This window comes from Mytilus trossulus, chromosome 1, assembly GCF_036588685.1.
Source record: "Mytilus trossulus isolate FHL-02 chromosome 1, PNRI_Mtr1.1.1.hap1, whole genome shotgun sequence".
NCBI classification, from domain to species: domain Eukaryota; kingdom Metazoa; phylum Mollusca; class Bivalvia; order Mytilida; family Mytilidae; genus Mytilus; species Mytilus trossulus.
Genome location: NC_086373.1, coordinates 99,016,052 through 99,035,735, shown reverse-complemented (window position 1 = coordinate 99,035,735; position 19,684 = coordinate 99,016,052). Strand labels below are relative to the sequence as shown.

General features: G+C 33.1%; 1 protein-coding gene across 7 annotated transcripts in view; it reads left to right on the top strand.

The window, feature by feature from the left end:
* LOC134693315 (nuclear receptor-binding protein-like) overlaps nucleotides 1-17,313 on the top strand; it is a 42,643-nt gene extending 25,330 nt beyond the window's left edge. For 2 of the 7 annotated variants that reach the window (XM_063554078.1, XM_063554071.1), the window contains 10 exons: nucleotides 7,063-7,143; nucleotides 7,861-7,884; nucleotides 8,642-8,725; nucleotides 10,110-10,168; nucleotides 10,879-10,983; nucleotides 11,338-11,470; nucleotides 12,491-12,590; nucleotides 13,102-13,152; nucleotides 14,537-14,837; nucleotides 15,837-17,313. In XM_063554078.1, coding sequence (XP_063410148.1) covers nucleotides 7,063-7,143; nucleotides 7,861-7,884; nucleotides 8,642-8,725; nucleotides 10,110-10,168; nucleotides 10,879-10,983; nucleotides 11,338-11,470; nucleotides 12,491-12,590; nucleotides 13,102-13,152; nucleotides 14,537-14,837; nucleotides 15,837-15,923 — 1,025 coding nt within the window. In that variant the 3' untranslated portion in view covers nucleotides 15,924-17,313. The remainder of the gene's footprint in view (nucleotides 1-7,062; nucleotides 7,144-7,860; nucleotides 7,885-8,641; nucleotides 8,726-10,109; nucleotides 10,169-10,878; nucleotides 10,984-11,337; nucleotides 11,471-12,490; nucleotides 12,591-13,101; nucleotides 13,153-14,536; nucleotides 14,838-15,836) is intronic. The other 5 variants (XM_063554109.1, XM_063554093.1, XM_063554119.1 and 2 more) reach the window with 3 other exon arrangements.
* The last annotated feature ends 2,371 nt before the right edge of the window (nucleotides 17,314-19,684 follow it).

Here is a 19,684-nt window from a genome sequence, read left to right as displayed (position 1 = left end):
CTATGTTGGTTGACCAGGTTTACTCACAGACTATGTTGGTTGTTCTGGTTGACTCACAGACCATATTGGTTGTTCAGTTTGACTCTCAAACTATGTCGGTTGGTCTGGCTGACCCTCAGACTATGTTGGTTGTTCTTTTTGACTCTCATACTATATTGGTATCTCTGGCTGACCCTCAGACTATGTTGGTTGTTCTGGATGACTCACAGACTATGTTGGTTGTTCTGTTTGACCCTCAGACTATGTTGGTTGTTCTGGATGACTCACAGACTATGTTGGTTGTTCTGTTTGACCCTCAGCATATTTTGGTAGTCCTGTTTGACCCTCAAACTATGTTGGTAGTCCTTTTTACCTTTACACTATATTGGTTGGCCAGGTTTACTCACAGACTATGTTAGTTGTTTAGGTTTACTCACAGACTATGTTGGCCTGGTTCACTCACAGACTATTTTGGTTGACCAGGTTTACTCACATACTATGTTGGTAGTTCTGGTTGACTCACAGACTATGTTGGTTGTTCTGTTTGACTCACAGACAATGTTGGTTGTTCTGTTTGACTCACATACTATGTTGGTTGTTCTGTTTGACCCTCAGACTATGTTGGTTGTTCTGGATGACTCACAGACTATGTTGGTTGTTCTGTTTGACCCTCAGACTATGTTGGTTGTTCTGGATTACTCACAGACTATGTTGGTTGTTCTGGTTGACTCACAGACCATATTGGTTGTTCAGTTTGACTCAAACTATGTCGGTTGGTCTGGCTGACCCTCAGACTATGTTGGTTGTTCTTGTTGACTCTCATACTATGTTGGTATCTCTGGCTGACCCTCAGACTATGTTGGTTGTTCTGGATGACTCACAGACTATGTTGGTTGTTCTGTTTGACTCTCAGACTATGTTGGTTGTTCTGGATGACTCACAGACTATGTTGGTTGTTCTGTTTGACCCTCAGCATATTTTGGTAGTCCTGTTTGACCCTCAAACTATGTTGGTAGTCCTTTTACCTTTACACTATATTGGTTGGCCAGGTTTACTCACAGACTATGTTGGTTGTTCTGGATTACTCACAGACTATGTTAGTTGTTCTGGTTGACTCACATACTATGTTGGTTGTTCTGGTTGACCCTCAGACTATGTTGGTTGTTCTGGATGACTCACAGACTATGTTGGTTGTTCTGTTTGACTCTCAGACTATGTTGGTTGTTCTGGATGACTCACAGACTATGTTGGTTGTTCTGTTTGACCCTCAGCATATTTTGGTAGTCCTGTTTGACCCTCAAACTATGTTGGTAGTCCTTTTACCTTTACACTATATTGGTTGGCCAGGTTTACTCACAGACTATGTTGGTTGTTCTGGATTACTCACAGACTATGTTGGTTGTTCTGGTTGACTCACAGACCATATTGGTTGTTCAGTTTGATTCAAACTATGTCGGTTGGTCTGGCTGACCCTCAGACTATGTTGGTTGTTCTTGTTGACTCTAATACTAAGTTGGTATCTCTGGCTGACCCTCAGACTATGTTGGTTGTTCTGGATGACTCACAGACTATGTTGGTTGTTCTGTTTGACTCTCAGACAATGTTGGTTGTTCTGGATGACTCACAGACTATGTTGGTTGTTCTGTTTGACCCTCAGCATATTTTGGTAGTCCTGTTTGACCCTCAAACTATGTTGGTAGTCCTTTTACCTTTACACTATATTGGTTGGCCAGGTTTACTCACAGACTATGTTGGTTGTTCTGGATTACTCACAGACTATGTTGGTTGTTCTGGTTGACTCACAGACTATGTTGGTTGTTCTGGATGACTCACAGACTATGTTGGTTGTTCTGTTTGACTCACATACTATGTTGGTTGTTCTGGATGACTCACAGACTATGTTGGTTGTTCTGGATGACTCACAGACTATGTTAGTTGTTCTGTTTGACTCACAGACTATGTTGGTTGTTCTGGATGACTCACATACTATATTGGTTGTTCTGTTTGACCCTCAGTCTATGTTGTTTGGTCTGGTTGACTGACAGACTATGTTGGTTGTTCTGGTTGACTCACATACTATGTTGGTTGTTCTGGTTGACTCACATACTATGTTGGTTGTTCTGGTTGACTCACATACTATGTTGGTTGTTCTGGCTGACTCTCATACTATGTTGGTTGTTCTGGTTGACCCTCAGACTATGTTGTTTGGTCTGGTTGACTGACATACTATGTTGGTTGTTCTGGTTGACTCACATACTATGTTGGTTGTTCTGGTTGACTCACATACTATGTTGGTTGGTCTGGCTGACTCTCATACTATGTTGGTTGTTCTGGTTGACTCACAGGCTATGTTGGTTGTTCTGGTTGACCCTCAGACTATGTTGTTTGGTCTGGTTGACTGACAGACTATGTTGGTTGTTCTGGTTGACTCTCATACTATGTTGGTTGTTCTGGTTGACTCACATACTATGTTGGTTGTTCTGGTTGACTCACATACTATGTTGGTTGTTCTGGTTGACTCACATACTATGTTGGTTGTTCTGGCTGACTCTCATACTATGTTGGTTGTTCTGGTTGACCCTCAGACTATGTTGTTTGGTCTGGTTGACTGACAGACTATGTTGGTTGTTCTGGTTGACTCTCAGACTATGTTGGTTGTTCTGGTTGACTCACATACTATGTTGGTTGTTCTGGTTGACTCACATACTATGTTGGTTGTTCTGGTTGACTCTCATACTATGTTGGTTGGTCTGGCTGACTCTCATACTATGTTGGTTGGTCTGGTTGACTGACAGACTATGTTGGTTGTTCTGGTTGACTCTCATACTATGTTGGTTGTTCTGGTTGACTCACATACTATGTTGGTTGTTCTGGTTGACTCACATACTATGTTGGTTGTTCTGGCTGACTCACATACTATGTTGGTTGTTCTGGCTGACTCACATACTATGTTGGTTGTTCTGGTTGACTCACATACTATGTTGGTTGTTCTGGCTGACTCACATACTATGTTGGTTGTTCTGGCTGACTCTCATACTATGTTGGTTGTTCTGGTTGACTCACATACTATGTTGGTTGTTCTGGTTGACTCACATACTATGTTGGTTGTTCTGGCTGACTCACATACTATGTTGGTTGTTCTGGCCGACTCACATACTATGTTGGTTGTTCTGGCTGACTCACATACTATGTTGGTTGTTCTGGCTGACTCACATACTATGTTGGTTGTTCTGGTTGACTCACATACTATGTTGGTTGTTCTGGCTGACTCACATACTATGTTGGTTGTTCTGGCTGACTCACATACTATGTTGGTTGTTCAGGTTGACTCTCATACTATGTTGGTTGTTCTGGCTGACTCTCATACTATGTTGGTTGTTCTGGCTGACTCACATACTATGTTGGTTGTTCTGGTTGACTCACATACTATGTTGGTTGTTCTGGTTGACTCACATACTATGTTGGTTGTTCTGGTTGACTCACATACTATGTTGGTTGTTCTGGTTGACTCACATACTATGTTGGTTGTTCTGGCTGACTCACATACTATGTTGGTTGTTCTGGTTGACTCACATACTATGTTGGTTGTTCTGGCTGACTCTCATACTATGTTGGTTGTTCTGGTTGACTCACATACTATGTTGGTTGTTCTGGTTGACTCACATACTATGTTGGTTGTTCTGGCTGACTCACATACTATGTTGGTTGTTCTGGCTGACTCACATACTATGTTGGTTGTTCTGGCTGACTCTCATACTATGTTGGTTGTTCTGGCTGACTCACATACTATGTTGGTTGTTCTGGCTGACTCACATACTATGTTGGTTGTTCTGGCTGACTCACATACTATGTTGGTTGTTCTGGCTGACTCACATACTATGTTGGTTGTTCTGGCTGACTCTCATACTATGTTGGTTGTTCTGGTTGACTCACAGGCTATGTTGGTTGTTCTGGTTGACCCTCAGACTATGTTGTTTGGTCTGGTTGACTGACAGACTATGTTGGTTGTTCTGGTTGACTCTCATACTATGTTGGTTGTTCTGGTTGACTCACATACTATGTTGGTTGTTCTGGTTGACTCACATACTATGTTGGTTGTTCTGGATGACTCACATACTATGTTGGTTGTTCTGGCTGACTCTCATACTATGTTGGTTGTTCTGGTTGACCCTCAGACTATGTTGTTTGGTCTGGTTGACTGACAGACTATGTTGGTTGTTCTGGTTGACTCTCATACTATGTTGGTTGTTCTGGTTGACTCACATACTATGTTGGTTGTTCTGGTTGACTCACATACTATGTTGGTTGTTCTGGTTGACTCACATACTATGTTGGTTGTTCTGGCTGACTCTCATACTATGTTGGTTGGTCTGGTTGACTGACAGACTATGTTGGTTGTTCTGGTTGACTCTCATACTATGTTGGTTTTTCTGGTTGACTCACATACTATGTTGGTTGTTCTGGTTGACTCACATACTATGTTGGTTGTTCTGGTTGACTCACATACTATGTTGGTTGTTCTGGCTGACTCTCATACTATGTTGGTTGTTCTGGTTGACTCACAGGCTATGTTGGTTAGCCAGGTTTCCTCACATACTATGTTGGTAGTTCTGGTTGACTCTCTTACATCTTCTGACATCAGACTCGGACTTCTCTTGAACTGAATTTTAATGTGCCTATTGTTATGCTTTTTCTTTTCTACATTGGTTAGAGGTATAAGGGGAGGGTTGAGATCTCACAAACATGTTTAACCCCGCCGCATTTTTGCACCTGTCCCAAGTCAGGAGCCTCTGGCCTTTGTTAGTCTTGTATTATTTAAATTTTAGTTTCTTGTGTACAATTTGGAAATTAGTATGGCGTTCATTATCACTGAACTAGTATATATTTGTTATGGGGCCAGCTGAAGGACGCCTCCGGGTGCGGGAATTTCTCGCTACATTGAAGACCTGTTGGTGACCTTCTGCTGTTGTTTTTTTATTTGGTCGGGTTGTTGTCTCTTTGACACATTCCCCATTTCCATTCTCAATTTTATCTCAGACTTTTTTTCGTTAGTCTGATTGACTCACTTACTATGTTGGTTCGTCTAATTGACTCTCAGACTATGTTGGTTGTTCTATTTGACCCTCAGACTATATTGGTTGTTCTATTTGACCCTCAGACTATATTATTTGTCCTGTTTGACTGACCCTCATACTATGTTATTTGTCCTGTTTGACCCTTAGGATTTGTTGGTTGTTCTGTTTGATTGTTGATTTTTGTTTCATATGTTACTGTTGTTATTATCCAATGATCAATTATCTATTAAGGAAAGAGACTGCTAATAATCAATTATGTTTAATGATAAAACAATATATATATTTATATATATTGTGTTTGTTCTGGGGTTTTTTTTCATTATTTTTATAGATTAATCTCATGTGGGTTATACCGAAGTCAGTGAATGATTTTTTATATTTTTGTTGTATCAAAAATTATTAACCATCATATTCATATGAAATGGATAACAATTGATTATACACTTCTGATTAATTGCAAAAATGGTTTACAGGATTTTATCTTAATTGCCCAACACTACATATGGTTTGTTTTGTATTAGAACTTGCACATAACAATTTTCATGAACTAGTTAATATGTACTATAGCATGTATATTATTGTATAGCTTTAGTTCTTTGATTTCTAAAACTTTAAACTGCTAAAACTAATTTAACGAGGAGTGTCGGAAAAATATAATGCATGTATTCAAAATTAGAATTTGCATGAAATTAAAGGAACCAATACTTGACTAGAGTCAGACAGTAACATGGTCTTATGGTATTTACTAAAACAAATGTTTTAAAGAACAACCAAATCTGTTGCAGAAAACAAATACAAAATATCATGAATAAACAGAACCTATGATATTACAGTTGTAAATGTAAAGGGTTAGATCTTGAAAAAGATCATTTCAATACATTATAGATACAAATATACATGTATATATTATAAAGGTTAACAAGTTTTAGCAAATAAAAACACAGATATATTCTAGCCAGGTGTATGATTTAGAATACAAATTTATTTTTCAATTAGAATCAAATTTAAAAAATAAAATAATATAAGATTCATTTGAATGGGCCATTTAACTTATTGTTGAAGCATTATAAAGGTTAGGTAATGGTAACACTTGTGCACACAATGACTTGCCCAGTGGCGGATTGAGAAATTTTCAAAAGTGGGGGCTAACTGACTGCCTTAGAGGACTCTTGTCATGCTTCAGTGATTCCCTATATTATCAACCAAATTTTTCAAACAAAAGGACAGACCCCCCTCCCCCTATATCCGCCTCTGTTGCCACATTATCTTTACCCTTGGAGTTTTGTAATGAAACTTTGCTTGGTAATGCATCATTACTTGAAGGTGTGTAGTTTACCTGGGATTAAAAATTGAAAGTCGTGGTTCAAAACTTGGTTCAACTTAATAAATTTCTGAGCAAGATAAGTACTTTTAAAAATTCTTTCCAACACATAGGTGTTGGGTAATTGTCATGACTTTTCACTATTGCTAAAAGGTGACACATGCACAAGGAGAAAAACATAAAATTTAAGTCAGGGTCAAAAGCATAGTTCATCTTTGACATCCCTGTGAAAATGTACAAAACTTTGAAACTCTCCTGAGTTCTGGGGATGAACAAGTGAGATTTAGAAAATTGGTGCCTGCCAAGAACACAAGTTGTCAAATAACACCAATAACTGCTTAGAAAAGTTATTATATCACAATTTATTTTTTTACTCAACACTAGGTTCTCCTCCATCTTAATTTATAATTTAAAAAATTTTGGTGTCCTATTTTCAGATTTGAGTAAATAGAGATATGTAATATATGTCAATGAGACAGTTACCCAACAACTTAAAAACTAGAAAAAAAAGACTTCTAGAAACATTTTCTGATAATAATAGGGTTTTCATTGAACTTATATATCATGATGTATAACAAAATTATTTGTCATCATTGACATTAAGTCAAAATACAGTTTTGAAAATTAATTTAAATTTAATATTGTGTGTAAAGGTATATTTTATAATGCCTTATATATGTTTAACAGTTGCTCCAGATGCTATGCATCATGTAAAGACATACAGAAAAGATATAAAGAATATGCATTGCATTGCACCCGAATATGCAGGTTGGTAAAATTATTGTTCTTAAATGCATTCATTCTAGTCTTAAGTTTATCTTTTACATATAACTATTGCTTTGTATACTTGATTTCAATTAGTTTTGAAGTAATATAAGATGACTTATAAAGCATTACATCAACAGCTGTTTTATAATTAATGTACTGGATAAGCAAACACTTTAAAGTGGTTTATATATGTGGAGTTTGAATTTCTCAAATTTTAGTGCTAATAAAGTAAATTATATTTGTGGAGCTTAAATTTCAATAAGATTTTTATTTTTTGTGCTTTTCTTGTCACTGATTCTATTCTCAAAAGATCAAATTAATGAGCGGGAGATAGTTCAGCAATGTTTATTGATCAGGAGATAAATAGAAAGTAACCTGCTTTGAAATGTTATAACTTTTTAGTATGTGAAGTGCTTCATGTTTTGAAAGCCATGTATCCTGGACCTTACTGTGATGCATTGAACAAGACCTATACTGTGGATTCAATTATTTTCAATGATACAAATTTTCAAGGATAAATTAAATACACTTTCGTTGATATTAAATATCGTAATTTTGCTGAAGTCTGCAAACACACCTATGAACAATTTGTTGTTTGTTGAACATTGAAATTCAGGGTTCCCCTTTACCCATGAAATTCACGAAAATTGGTATCCAACGAATAATAATTAATCCACAGTATTGTATTAAGTATTTAAAGTTGTGTTTTGATTTTAGATATAACGTCAGCTGACCAGTCAGGTAAATTAGATAGTCAAGTAAAGCATCCAGGGTGTCAAGTGTATATTTGTTTTGTATCTGCAGTCCAAATTTCCATTTTATGTTGTACATTTGATCTAGCAAATAATAAGAAATATTAATTAGAACATAAAATTGTGTTGAAACTTCCAATAAACATCAATTTAGTTGAAAGCAGTACATACAAAGGAAATTAAAGTGTTAATGCTGATACATTTATAGTATTAAGTTGGCCTTAATAGCAATAATTGGCATCCGTGTGATTTTTTATTTGATTCATTTATTTACTACTAGACAAAATGGAGGTCAACTTAAATATTGAAGATTTTCACTTTTGTTATTCAGGAATTATGTTCATTATTTTATAATGAAAAATGACTGTTTATATTGTTTCTGTGAACAACAATGTAATAACTTGAGAACAAAGTAATAACTTGGGAACAAAGTAATAACTTGAGAACAAAGTAATAACCAACAAAGTAATAACTTGAGAACAAAGTAATAACTTGAGAACAAAGTAATAACTTCAGAACAAAGTAATAACTTTAGAACAAAATCAATCCTTTTCAAATTTAATTATTTTGTGCAAGTGTTGGATAACAAAATGGAGGCTCATTTTTAAAATTGACTATATTTACCCCCTATTCAGGATTTGTGAACTTAATTTAATTGAAAAAATGGCACTTTATGTTGTTTCTGTACATTTAATCAAGAAAAGTAAAACTGATCCTTGTGATATTTTAATATGTTGTTTCTAAAGACAAAAAGGAGGTCAAGGTTGAATTTTACAAATACCACTTATGCTGTCCAGGAGTTTTAGCTCTTGATTGCTTTTTCAATACATGTAAGTAAAACCTGGTTTGCTGTCTTATTGACAGCCCCCTGTTTTGATAGTTTAAAAGAAAAAAATTGGAATGAAGCTTTGTTATTGTTTATTACTTTTGCTTTTTTGGCCAGGTTGCATGAAGTGCAAAACTGGCTTATAGTATGTAATGGTTGGTACATATTTTGTATTATAAACTCATATTGTTTTCCAACCAGGTCCTTACAATTGCAAACATATTAAAGTTGTAAAGTTAATCTGGACAGGGTAAATTTCAACAAAATCTTTTTTTTTTAAATCGAATTTTGTGTTATTTATTCCTCCTTCAGTTTTCAACCAAAGATCCACGAAGTTTGATAGAATTTAAAATTTACTGAAATTATGAATCTGCTAATATTGCAGAATTGTCAAGATTTTTTTCTTGATATTTCCAGACTTGTCAACTGTTTCTAGAATTTTTTTCAAAATATTGGACCAGTTTTATGTAATCAATTCCTTCTTCAGTTTTCAATCCAAAATTATTTTTTTTAACAAATACTGTGGATTCATTTATTATGGTGGTAACCTATTTTCATGGAATAAGAAAAATTATATTTTAGTGAATATTTGATTTCATGGTTCTGATAAACTTTGTGTATAATCCTACAGGTAATTGGCACTTCTAAATTTCACAGTATATCTATACGTAGAATTTCATTAAAATTGGTATCCAAGAATATAATTGAATCCACAGTAATTCTGTATACAAGTAATTAAATCCTGTGTTCATTGTTAAAGAAACATTCAATGCAACCTGGCAATTTGAGTTTTTGATCCATTTTTCATTGTTCATGTTGACAAGTTTTTTTATAAACAGCCAGTTTGCCAATACGTCGTATATTTGGGTCTCTATCCAAATAAAATTAATGATCCTCACCTTTGTATATGGAAATGGATATACATGCACTGTGCACATACTAGTATACAATTATTAATTCTAAAACTTATGGAGTTAGAACCACATATGATAGACTGTAGAGTAGTTCTTTCTGCTGTATATGAATATGCATTTCGATGTATCATATATCTGTTAATGAATTGAAATATTATAATGGCCCTGAAGGATAGTTAATAACTAGCAGATTAAGGTACTAATGCAGTGTAACTTTGTAGCAGAAAACACAATTTTTAATCTCAATTCATTGTAAGGTAAGAAATGAAAGTTTTAAACAAGTTTCATCTTAATCCAGATTTTTTTTATGGAATGGTAAGTGACACTAAGAATTAGAACATAACAAATCACTGCTTTTAATCATAACAAAAACAATTATCAAGAAATAATACTTTGCACTTCTTTAATCAAAACTAATGTCCCAAAGTGAAACCAAAAGTTTCCACTGATGTTATTGCTGTTTTTGTTTTTCAGATCCTGGTGCCTTTGGTCCTCCTATTGATATATATTCTTTTGGAATTTGTGCATTAGAGGTGAGTGTAACAAATATGAATTATGGCAGGAGAATTATCCTTTACAAAAGATATTTCACAACTACATTGGGTGTACTCATAGTTTTGAAGTGTACATCTGGGTCCAGTTTGTTTTAGGGATTTTTTTCTGGTTGAACCTATGCTTTTATGCTCCTGCAACTGACAGGTGGGGGCATTATGTTTTGTCCCTGTAAATAGCCCCCTTTCCTTAAGCCATGTATGTATGACTAACCCTCCTAAATTAGGTAAGGGAACATCATACAATTCTTATCAATTTTCTAGAATTTGAAATTATTTGAGATTGTAATAATTCTTTGTTTTTTTAATGTTGACTTTTTGAAATACATATATTATGGATTCTTTATTACTTGTTGGATACAAAATTTTGTGGATACTGGTGAACCAAAAAATTGTAATGTTCTAGAAATTTCTTTATTGAGGCTTGTGTACAGTCTTTGGCAAAACCAAGAAATCAAATATCCACTAAAATAGCAAGCTTTCCTCAATCCATGAAAATTGCTACCCTTAAATAAATGAATCCACAATATATGCCAAAGAAGGATTCAGACAAGGATTTTCCTATTCACAGATTGTGTAAAAGTTTTGGTATAATGCAGTTTACCATGATGTTGTTCAAAATGAATAAAAATAATTGTGGATATATGAAGGAGTTGATGTCTTTCATTGTTGTCTTTCCTGATTGTTTACAGATTGCAGCTCTTGGTTTTCAAGGAAACGGTGGTGAATCCAGTGTACATGTTACAGAAGAAAACATTAAAAGAACTTTAGAATCCTTAGAAAACCCATTACAAAGAGTAAGTTGAATTGAACATTAAACAAGCAACAAGCAATCAATCAGGAATTTTAAAATGAGTAACTTTGACCACATTTATTTGAAGAACTGGCCATATGGAGCAAAAGTTTGTTACACTATCGAGAACCGATAACACTAGGATAATTGATCATGAAGTTTATATTTAATTGCATTTAAATAAGTATAATATGAGCAGTTTTCCAATACTTTAAGTTCTGAATTGTTTGCTACTGCCATTTTCCAAAAGAAATATTCATTTTTTGACTCACAGCAGATATATAAAATTTTGTTTAGAAATCTGCTATTCTTTATATACATAATATGATATCATATTTATATATTTTCTTTTTTTTAGGATTTTATATCCCAATGTATTATAAAAGATCCAGCAGTCAGACCAAATGCTAGGGAGCTGTTATTCCATGCCATATTGTTTGAAGTACATTCGTTGAAGCTCCTTGCTGCTCACACATTTGTCAAAAGTCTTTGTAAGTTGGTAGATACATGTATGCAATTATTAGTGTAATTCTCTGAGGTCAATCAATATCCATGACCACACTCAAATGAACTGGAAGTTGTTGGTTCTCTTTTAACATCTGTCTCTAAAACATATTTACTCTCCATTTGTATCAGCCAGCCAGACATTTTTTTTCTTACCCCAATTTTGATCCCATAAGACTTAGTAACATAACTTAAAGCCATCATTTGGTCAATAATTAACATAGAACGATATTTAACATCATACTTGATATAAATATGATGTTCTGATGTAAATGTATCATTGACAGTTGATCATACTAGTGAACAACATCAGCATACTAATATCTACCTTGCACTCTTTATAAATTTAAAATCATGCTGTCTCATCTTTACTTTCATTTTTAAAAAGCACATTCTCCTCATACAGGATGTTGACTTCACAACAGTGAAACACAGATTAAAAAAACAGATATATAAAATCTGTGCACATTATTAACAAAGATTGATTGAGGTTTAGTAGCTCTTTCCAAGATATTTCTTACCTTAAAGAAAATCCTGAAATAAGCTAAAAGAGTATCATGATATTTTTTATATATTGAAAAAATTATGTTTATACATGTAAATACAATCTCACATGGTGTACTAGTTTAAACAATTTTTTCACTAAAAACCTTTTATACATGTACCATCTGTTTAAAATATATCATCAAACAATATTTTGATACAAGTTCTGATAGTCTGAATGTTTTTTTCTAAATTAAAGTGAAATAGCAGAATTTTATGAATTAGTGATTGATCAATACAGGAAGCATTTAGTACAGTAATTAGATTAGAACTTTGTACCTGTAATAAAATGTGACATTACTGAGTTTTGAAATCCAGATAAATTATAAGTTTATGTGTTTTTATCTGATAACTGTTTTACAAATTTTAGCTCTATGATTTGAAAAAAATATTATTAGAAAAAAATATTATTATTAAATTCATTTAATAAGATAATTTACTCATGCATTTTCAATTTATTTTAGCAATTCTTCCTGAAAATTTAACAGATGAAGCATTTATTAAAAGGATAGATCCCAATACTGTATTTGCGGAAATCAGGTGTAAAGAACCGGTGCAATGGAAGTAAGTTGTGGACGAGTGTGTAGAAATGTTCAAAATTGTAAATATGACAAACCATACTTTCAAGAGGCATTAGCTGCCAAATTCATGTTCACAGATTGACTCAAATGTTCATATTTGACTGATAGCATACAAAAAAGTTTAAAAAAATTACAAAAAGTATAATGCATGTACTCCAAACCAGGTGTGTCTTGTTGTAGCTAGATAAAATAATTAGCAGGTAGATGAAATAATCAAAGAATGATTCTCAAAAAAGAAACTAAAATGACAGAGCTTCACATTTCAATTATCTTTAAGATTGGAAAAAAAATATTTCAGAATTTCTGCTTGGTAGTAAAATTCTGCAACTGTTATCAGCTGCTTGCAGTTATCCTGTGTAGTAAAATTCTGAAAATTTTATCTGCTCTTACAGTTATTATTTTTTCCAAATTGCAAAGTAGTTTTTTGATAAAAAAAAAAAAAATACCTATTTAAATGTCAGACCAGTTTGTTTAAGAAACAATTTCTTTTGTAGACGATCACAAGTGCCAAATTTAGAATTAGAAAAGTTTTTGGAAGATGTAAGGTGAGTGATTTTGATTTTTTAAGTGCATGTTTTCCATTATAAAATTCTGTTGATGATGTTGCTGTAAATGAATTGAACACAAGGAAAGACAATTTTCATGAGGGTAAACTGGACAGCATTAAGAGTGTAGTAAAATTGAACTTATTTTTTCACACACACTTTTTTGTCGAGCCTGCAACTTTTGTTGCAGAAAGTTCGACATAGGGATAGTGATCCGGGGCGTCCACGGCGTTAGCTTACTTTTTAAAAGCTTTATATTTAAGAAGGTGGAAGACCTGGCTGCTTCATACTTTGTATATAGATGCCTTATGTTACGAAGTTTCCGTCAGTCACATGTCAAATGTCCTTGACCTCATTTTCATGGTTCAGTGACCACTTGAAAAAAAAGATAAGATTTTTTTGTAATGTTGAATTCTTTATTATTATATTTGGTATGTGTGTACCTTGCAAGGTCCTCATGCCGGTCAGACAGTTTTCACTTGACCTCAACCTCATTTCATGGATCAGTGAACCAGGTTAAGTTTTGGTGGTCAAGTCCATATCTTAGATACTATAAGCAATAGGGCTAGTATATTCGATGGATGGAAGGACTGTAAGGTGTACATGTCCAACTGGCAGGTGTCATCTGACCTTGATCTCATTTTCATGGTTCAGTGGTTATAGTTAAGTTTTTGTGTTTTGGTCTGTTTTCTCATATTTTTATGCAATAGATCTACTATATTTGGTGTATGGAAAGATTGTCAGGTGTACATATCTAGCGTGCAAATGTCATCTGACCTTGACCTCATTTTCATGGTTGAGTGGTCAAAGTTAAGTTTTTGAGTTTTGGTCTTTTTATCTAATACTGTATGCCATATGTCAACTATATTTGGTGAATGGAAATATTTTATGATCTATATGTCAATCGTTCAGTTTTATTTGACCTCAACCTCATTTTCACGGTTCATTGCTCAGTGTTAAGTTTTTGTGTTTTGGTCTATTTTTCTTAAACTATAAATAATAGGTCAACTATATTTGTTGTATGGAAGCATTGTTAGCTGTACATGTCTGCCTGGCATGGTTCATTTGACCTTGACCTTTTTTTCATGGTTCATTGGTCTTTGTTTAGTTATCTTGGTTAATGTTTAGTTTATGTGACAGTTTTTAATAAAGCTTTATACTTAAGACTATCAACATAATATCAATGATTAGTAAAGAAGGCGAGACATTTCAGCGTGTGCACTCTTGTTTATTTTTTTTTATTTTTTTTTTTTTTTTAGTGCCATAGCACCTGTCACATTTGTCATTTTGTGAGAGAGAAAATAAATAATGATCAGCATTTTGATTCACAACATGTTATAATAATTTGATGACATTAAGTTTTTTTTGTTTTTATTTCATGAAGAAATGGAATTTATCCCTTGACGGCATTTACTATGCAAGATCCACCAACTAAAACCCGTCCTGTAACTCCTGAGGTGGACAATCCACAAAAGTCAGAAGATCAAAATTCGTTAGACGTAGAAAATCGTTTGGTGACATCATCACAATGTTATGTCCGGAAAGATGATTCCTCTAAATATCACATAACACTCCAGTTAAAAATGGACGATAAAATGAATAGACAATTAACAGCAGACTTTTCAAAAGATGACAATGCAGAAAAACTTGCACAAGAATTGGTTCACTATGGTTTCATTAACAAGGTTGGTATATTTAACTTATAAATGATAATTAATTAAACTGAGAAGTCATAAAAAATACAGATTTGTAAGTTGTAACATAGGTACAAAGAAATAGGGTGTTTACTTTTATCTTGCTTTTAGTCTCTCTAGACTTTTTTACTGAAGATATTTCAACCAATCAAGGTATCCCTAGAGGAATCAAGTGCAATGATATTTGGTTACCACACATGGCCAATATAAAAAAGAAGATGTGGTATGATTGCCAATGACACAACTGTCAACAAAAGACCAAAATGACACAAACATTAACAACTATAGGTCACTGTACGGCCTTCAACAATGAGCAAAGCCCATACCACATAGTCAGCTATAAAAGGCCCCAATATTGAATAAGATAATGTAAAACAATTCAAACTAGAAAACTTACAGCCTTATTTATTTTAAAAAATGAACAAAAAACAAATATGTAACACATAAACAAACGACAACCACTGAATTACAAGATTACTTCATACTCATACTTGTCAACTTGAAGATGGTTGAAGTTACATGAACAAAAAGTGGAACCCCTTTAAATATTTTTTAATTATTTTTTTTAAATAGTCCATTTGCAAATTCTGTTTGTAACATTTTAACACAAATTGCTTCCTTTTGTCATTCATAGACTGGTTCTATACTGAACAAAATCAACTTTTGCCCAGGCAAAGTATGATAAGTTGGAAGTGATATATTGGCATGTTTTTTAATTTATCTTTTTAGCGTTACAAAAAATGTGAATATTAAAAAAGGTTACAGAAATTACACACAAATAAATTTGCTCTTTCCTTTAGTCCTCCATTATGAATGAAAGTTTATGTCCCACCTAAGGGAACTAAAAAATTGAGTTTGCAAAAAGACTATTGATTATAAAATTAATCACTTACATTTTTCTATTAAACTTATTTATATATGCTTCCTATCTTTCTACAAATGTTCTAGAAGCTAGGTGTAAATCAACAAGATTTTGTTTGTGTTTTTCAGAGTGATGAAGAATTAATTGCAAAGTTGATAAATGATCAGCTGATGACAGTTTTACAGAAAACAAATATCCCTGTAGAAGGATCGTGATATATCCCTGTTGGTGTCATGTTTATGACGGAAATCGTACTAACATGATTATCATATGTTATAAAGTGTCACATGTTGTGTCCTACAGTCAGAGTACAATCACTGGTGATGTGACACTGAACGGGGGCCACTCACATTAAATAAGACAGAACAATTTGGTGCTATTTACGAAAAGATGAAAATATTATCTTTTTTGGTGGTTCAAAGTCAAATACTTATATGAACAGATTGTAATTAAGTATTATTTAGATATTTGTAATTTTATTTAAACATGAAAGTAAATTGTTCAAATCTATTTTAATGCAAATATTTTATGTCAAAATATTTTAGCACTGACTGACATTTAATTTTTTTCAAATATTGATTAAAATGAAAGTAGATTTCTTTTTAATTTAAGAAAAATTGGTTTGAAATTTTATTGCATAGAATTTGATCAATGATGATATTACAGTTTTAAATAATTGGTGAATCTAAAATTCAAAGTTAGTCCTATTTTGTTCTTTTCCCTTGTACATATTGATTAAAATTATTATGATTAATGAGGTTTGACTGTAATTGTCAATTGAAAAGGAAAATTGCATCAGACTTTAGAAAAGCAGCCTACTTGATCACAAAATCTTTATTCTACTATTAAAGATTTTTTTATAAAAGGTACATTTTGCTTATTTTTCTGAAGAAAATGCCAATTGATTAAGTTTGATGTTATGTTATCATAACTTATTCTAGGTATACCCCTTGTTAATTTATCTATCCTAAAATGTACATTGTCATATAGATTATAAAATGATGAGTTAAGATTTTTTTGTGATGTCAAACCTGTTTTTTGTTTATTTACAGATAAAAGCTTTAGAATGTTCATAGTATGCATTCCAGACAAAAATGATTATTTGTTCTTTACTGTGCATTTATTTGAAAAATATTTTAATGTAAAAACAATGTGTGCTGAGAATAAGGAAAAATGTGCAATATTGTAAATTTTAGTATTTATTTAGTTTCATTTTGAAAATGATAAAAAATGATGTATTTTCATACAGAGTCAACACATTATGTTTATATTACCTGCTTTAGAAACTGCTAGCCAACAAAGGTCATTCCCTCTAAATTTTCGAAGTTGGTACTGCTTGTGAATCATTAAAGCAAAATAGATGATTGCTCAATTGTTTTGGGCATTACAATATGTATGTAAAAAATTGTCTCATTCCAGACAAAATGTATACAGTTTAATCAAGATTTTCTACTGGTAATTTCTGTGCTTTTGTTCAGTTAGTTTTTATCATTATAAGAAATGTTTATCTTATGATGCTGTTTTAACTTATTCTATATTGTTGATATTGTACAATGAGATTGTTTTATAATCACAAAACATCAATAAATAAATGTTAATGCATTACGTCTTTTTTTTACCCCCCTTTTCGATGTATATGGCATCCGTCCGTAACACTTCTGTTTTCAGGATAATAACTTAAGTACTGACTAGATACCACTCTGTGAAAATATAACATACTCTTGATTCATTATTATTTTTTATGACCCTGCCATAGCGGAGGAGCATTAAGTTTTACTGTACATACGTCCACCCCCATGAAACCACAATGCTTATTACCACAAAACACACATCAGTTTGAATTTTGGTGACATCTATTTCACTGTTCCATAGTTATGCCCCTTTACAAATGGAAAAATTGCTGAATTTTTCATTTCCATTCTCTTAAGTTTTCCTCAACCAAATGTTATGTAACTTGTACACAATTCTTATTACCACAAAACTCAGATGAAGTACAAATTTGGATAGTGTCTCTTTTACATTGTTCAGTTATGTCCCTTATGTTATGAAGTTGATGTAAAGGATAATTGACAAATTTTAATACATGCTGATCTCCAACAGCTAGATAATTTGATAGGAGCAGATGAAAATACTACAAAAATTAGGTACATCAAAATAGTTATTCTCAATCCACAAAGGAAATGTATGTAATACTCAATTATGTATTGCATATTATTGATTATTAAGCTTGAGGAATGAAAAAATAAATTCTGTAATGAAATGGTATAAGATATTGCTTTAAACAAATTCATAGTAGAGGCCTTTAATTCAAGGGGGGAAGGTGAGAGAAGCAAAACTGAAACTATTAATTTGACAAAGAAAAGAATAAGAGATGAAAAGGCAAACTGTTCAGATAAAGACTATATGTTGGCTGTGTATACTTGAGATTTGTTTTTCACACTTAAAAAATCACTGAAAAGCTGAAGAAAAACATTCATTGTATTACACCTTTCTTTGCCATGGAAAACAAAAGTGTCCCAAGTTGATGCATCAGGAAAAAAAATGGTAAATGATCTATAAAGCATTAAATGTGTTGGTATCACAGCCACAAATGATGGGGAAAAATTATTATGGTCAGTTCTACATTTATACTCTATTTATTCTCTTTAAAAAATACGGTTGTATGTGCAGAGTAAAAGATGGAATACCTATTCAGGTTTGTTTGGTAACAATGAAGTTGTACTGTATATGGCAAATTTTTTTTGTAACAACTCAGCCCTCACCCTTTTTCAATCTTGGTGAGGGGACTAAAAATTTAAACCTCCCTTCCCTTCTCAAAAGGTATAGGTATAATTTATGTATTTTGTATTTTAAAAAAAATCTTTATGGCACCATCCATACTATAAAGGGGACAAAATTTGATATTCTAGGGAAGGAGGGGTTACAAGGATTATTTTTTTTGGGGGGGGAGGGGGTTGACATATCATTTTCATCTGTGGCTTCAACTGCTTATCTTTTTCAGTGGTTCCACTGTTTGAAAATTCATTTGCATTTTTTGTGCATGATTGATCACTGCATATTGTGTCACAGTTTATTCATTTTCTTTCTGTCCTATATAAATAAAGATGAAGAAATCATCAAACTTCTTAAAAACTTAAATACTTCAAAATCACCAGGACCTGATCAGGTACATCCAAAGGTATTATTTGAACTAGCTGATATAATAGACACCCCACTAACCATGATTTTCAATAGCTCATTCAAAACTGGTACTGTACCTAAAGATTGGAAAATTGGCCAAATTACAGCTCTCTTTAAGAAAGGTGACAAGAAACTAGCTTCAAACTACAGACCTGTAAGCCTGACTAGCATTATATGCAAGCTGATGGAGAAACTTATAAGAAAGAAAATCGTAGACCATATGAACCGTTATAATCTTTTCAGCGATAGACAATTTGGTTTTATTGGAGGTAGATCAACCTCATTACAACTAAGTCCTAGATCACTGGACCAGTATTTTAGATAGTGGTGGGTCAATAGATGCAGTTTATACCGATTTTATGAAGGCGTTTGACAAAGTCCCGCATAGACGACTTATCAACAAACTTAGATCATATGGCATGAGCTTACAAACATGTAATTGGATCAAGAACTTTCTTAGTGACCGCCAACAAAGAGTACAAATTAATGGAAACTTTTCAAAATGGCACGATGTTACTAGTGGTATTCCTCAAGGATCAGTTTTGGGCCCAATTTTGTTTGTTATCTTTATCAACGATTTGCCGTCATGTGCAGAGTCTGATGTATACATGTTTGCCGATGACACTAAACTATATAGAGCTATAAACAACGATAGTGACAACATCATAATGCAAAATGACATAAATAGTATGTTTAAGTGGAGCGAAAAATGGCTATTACGTTTTCATCCGGACAAATGTAAAGTACTTCCAATTTCTACCAAATCCAATTATGGACAAGATAGCACTTATAAAAT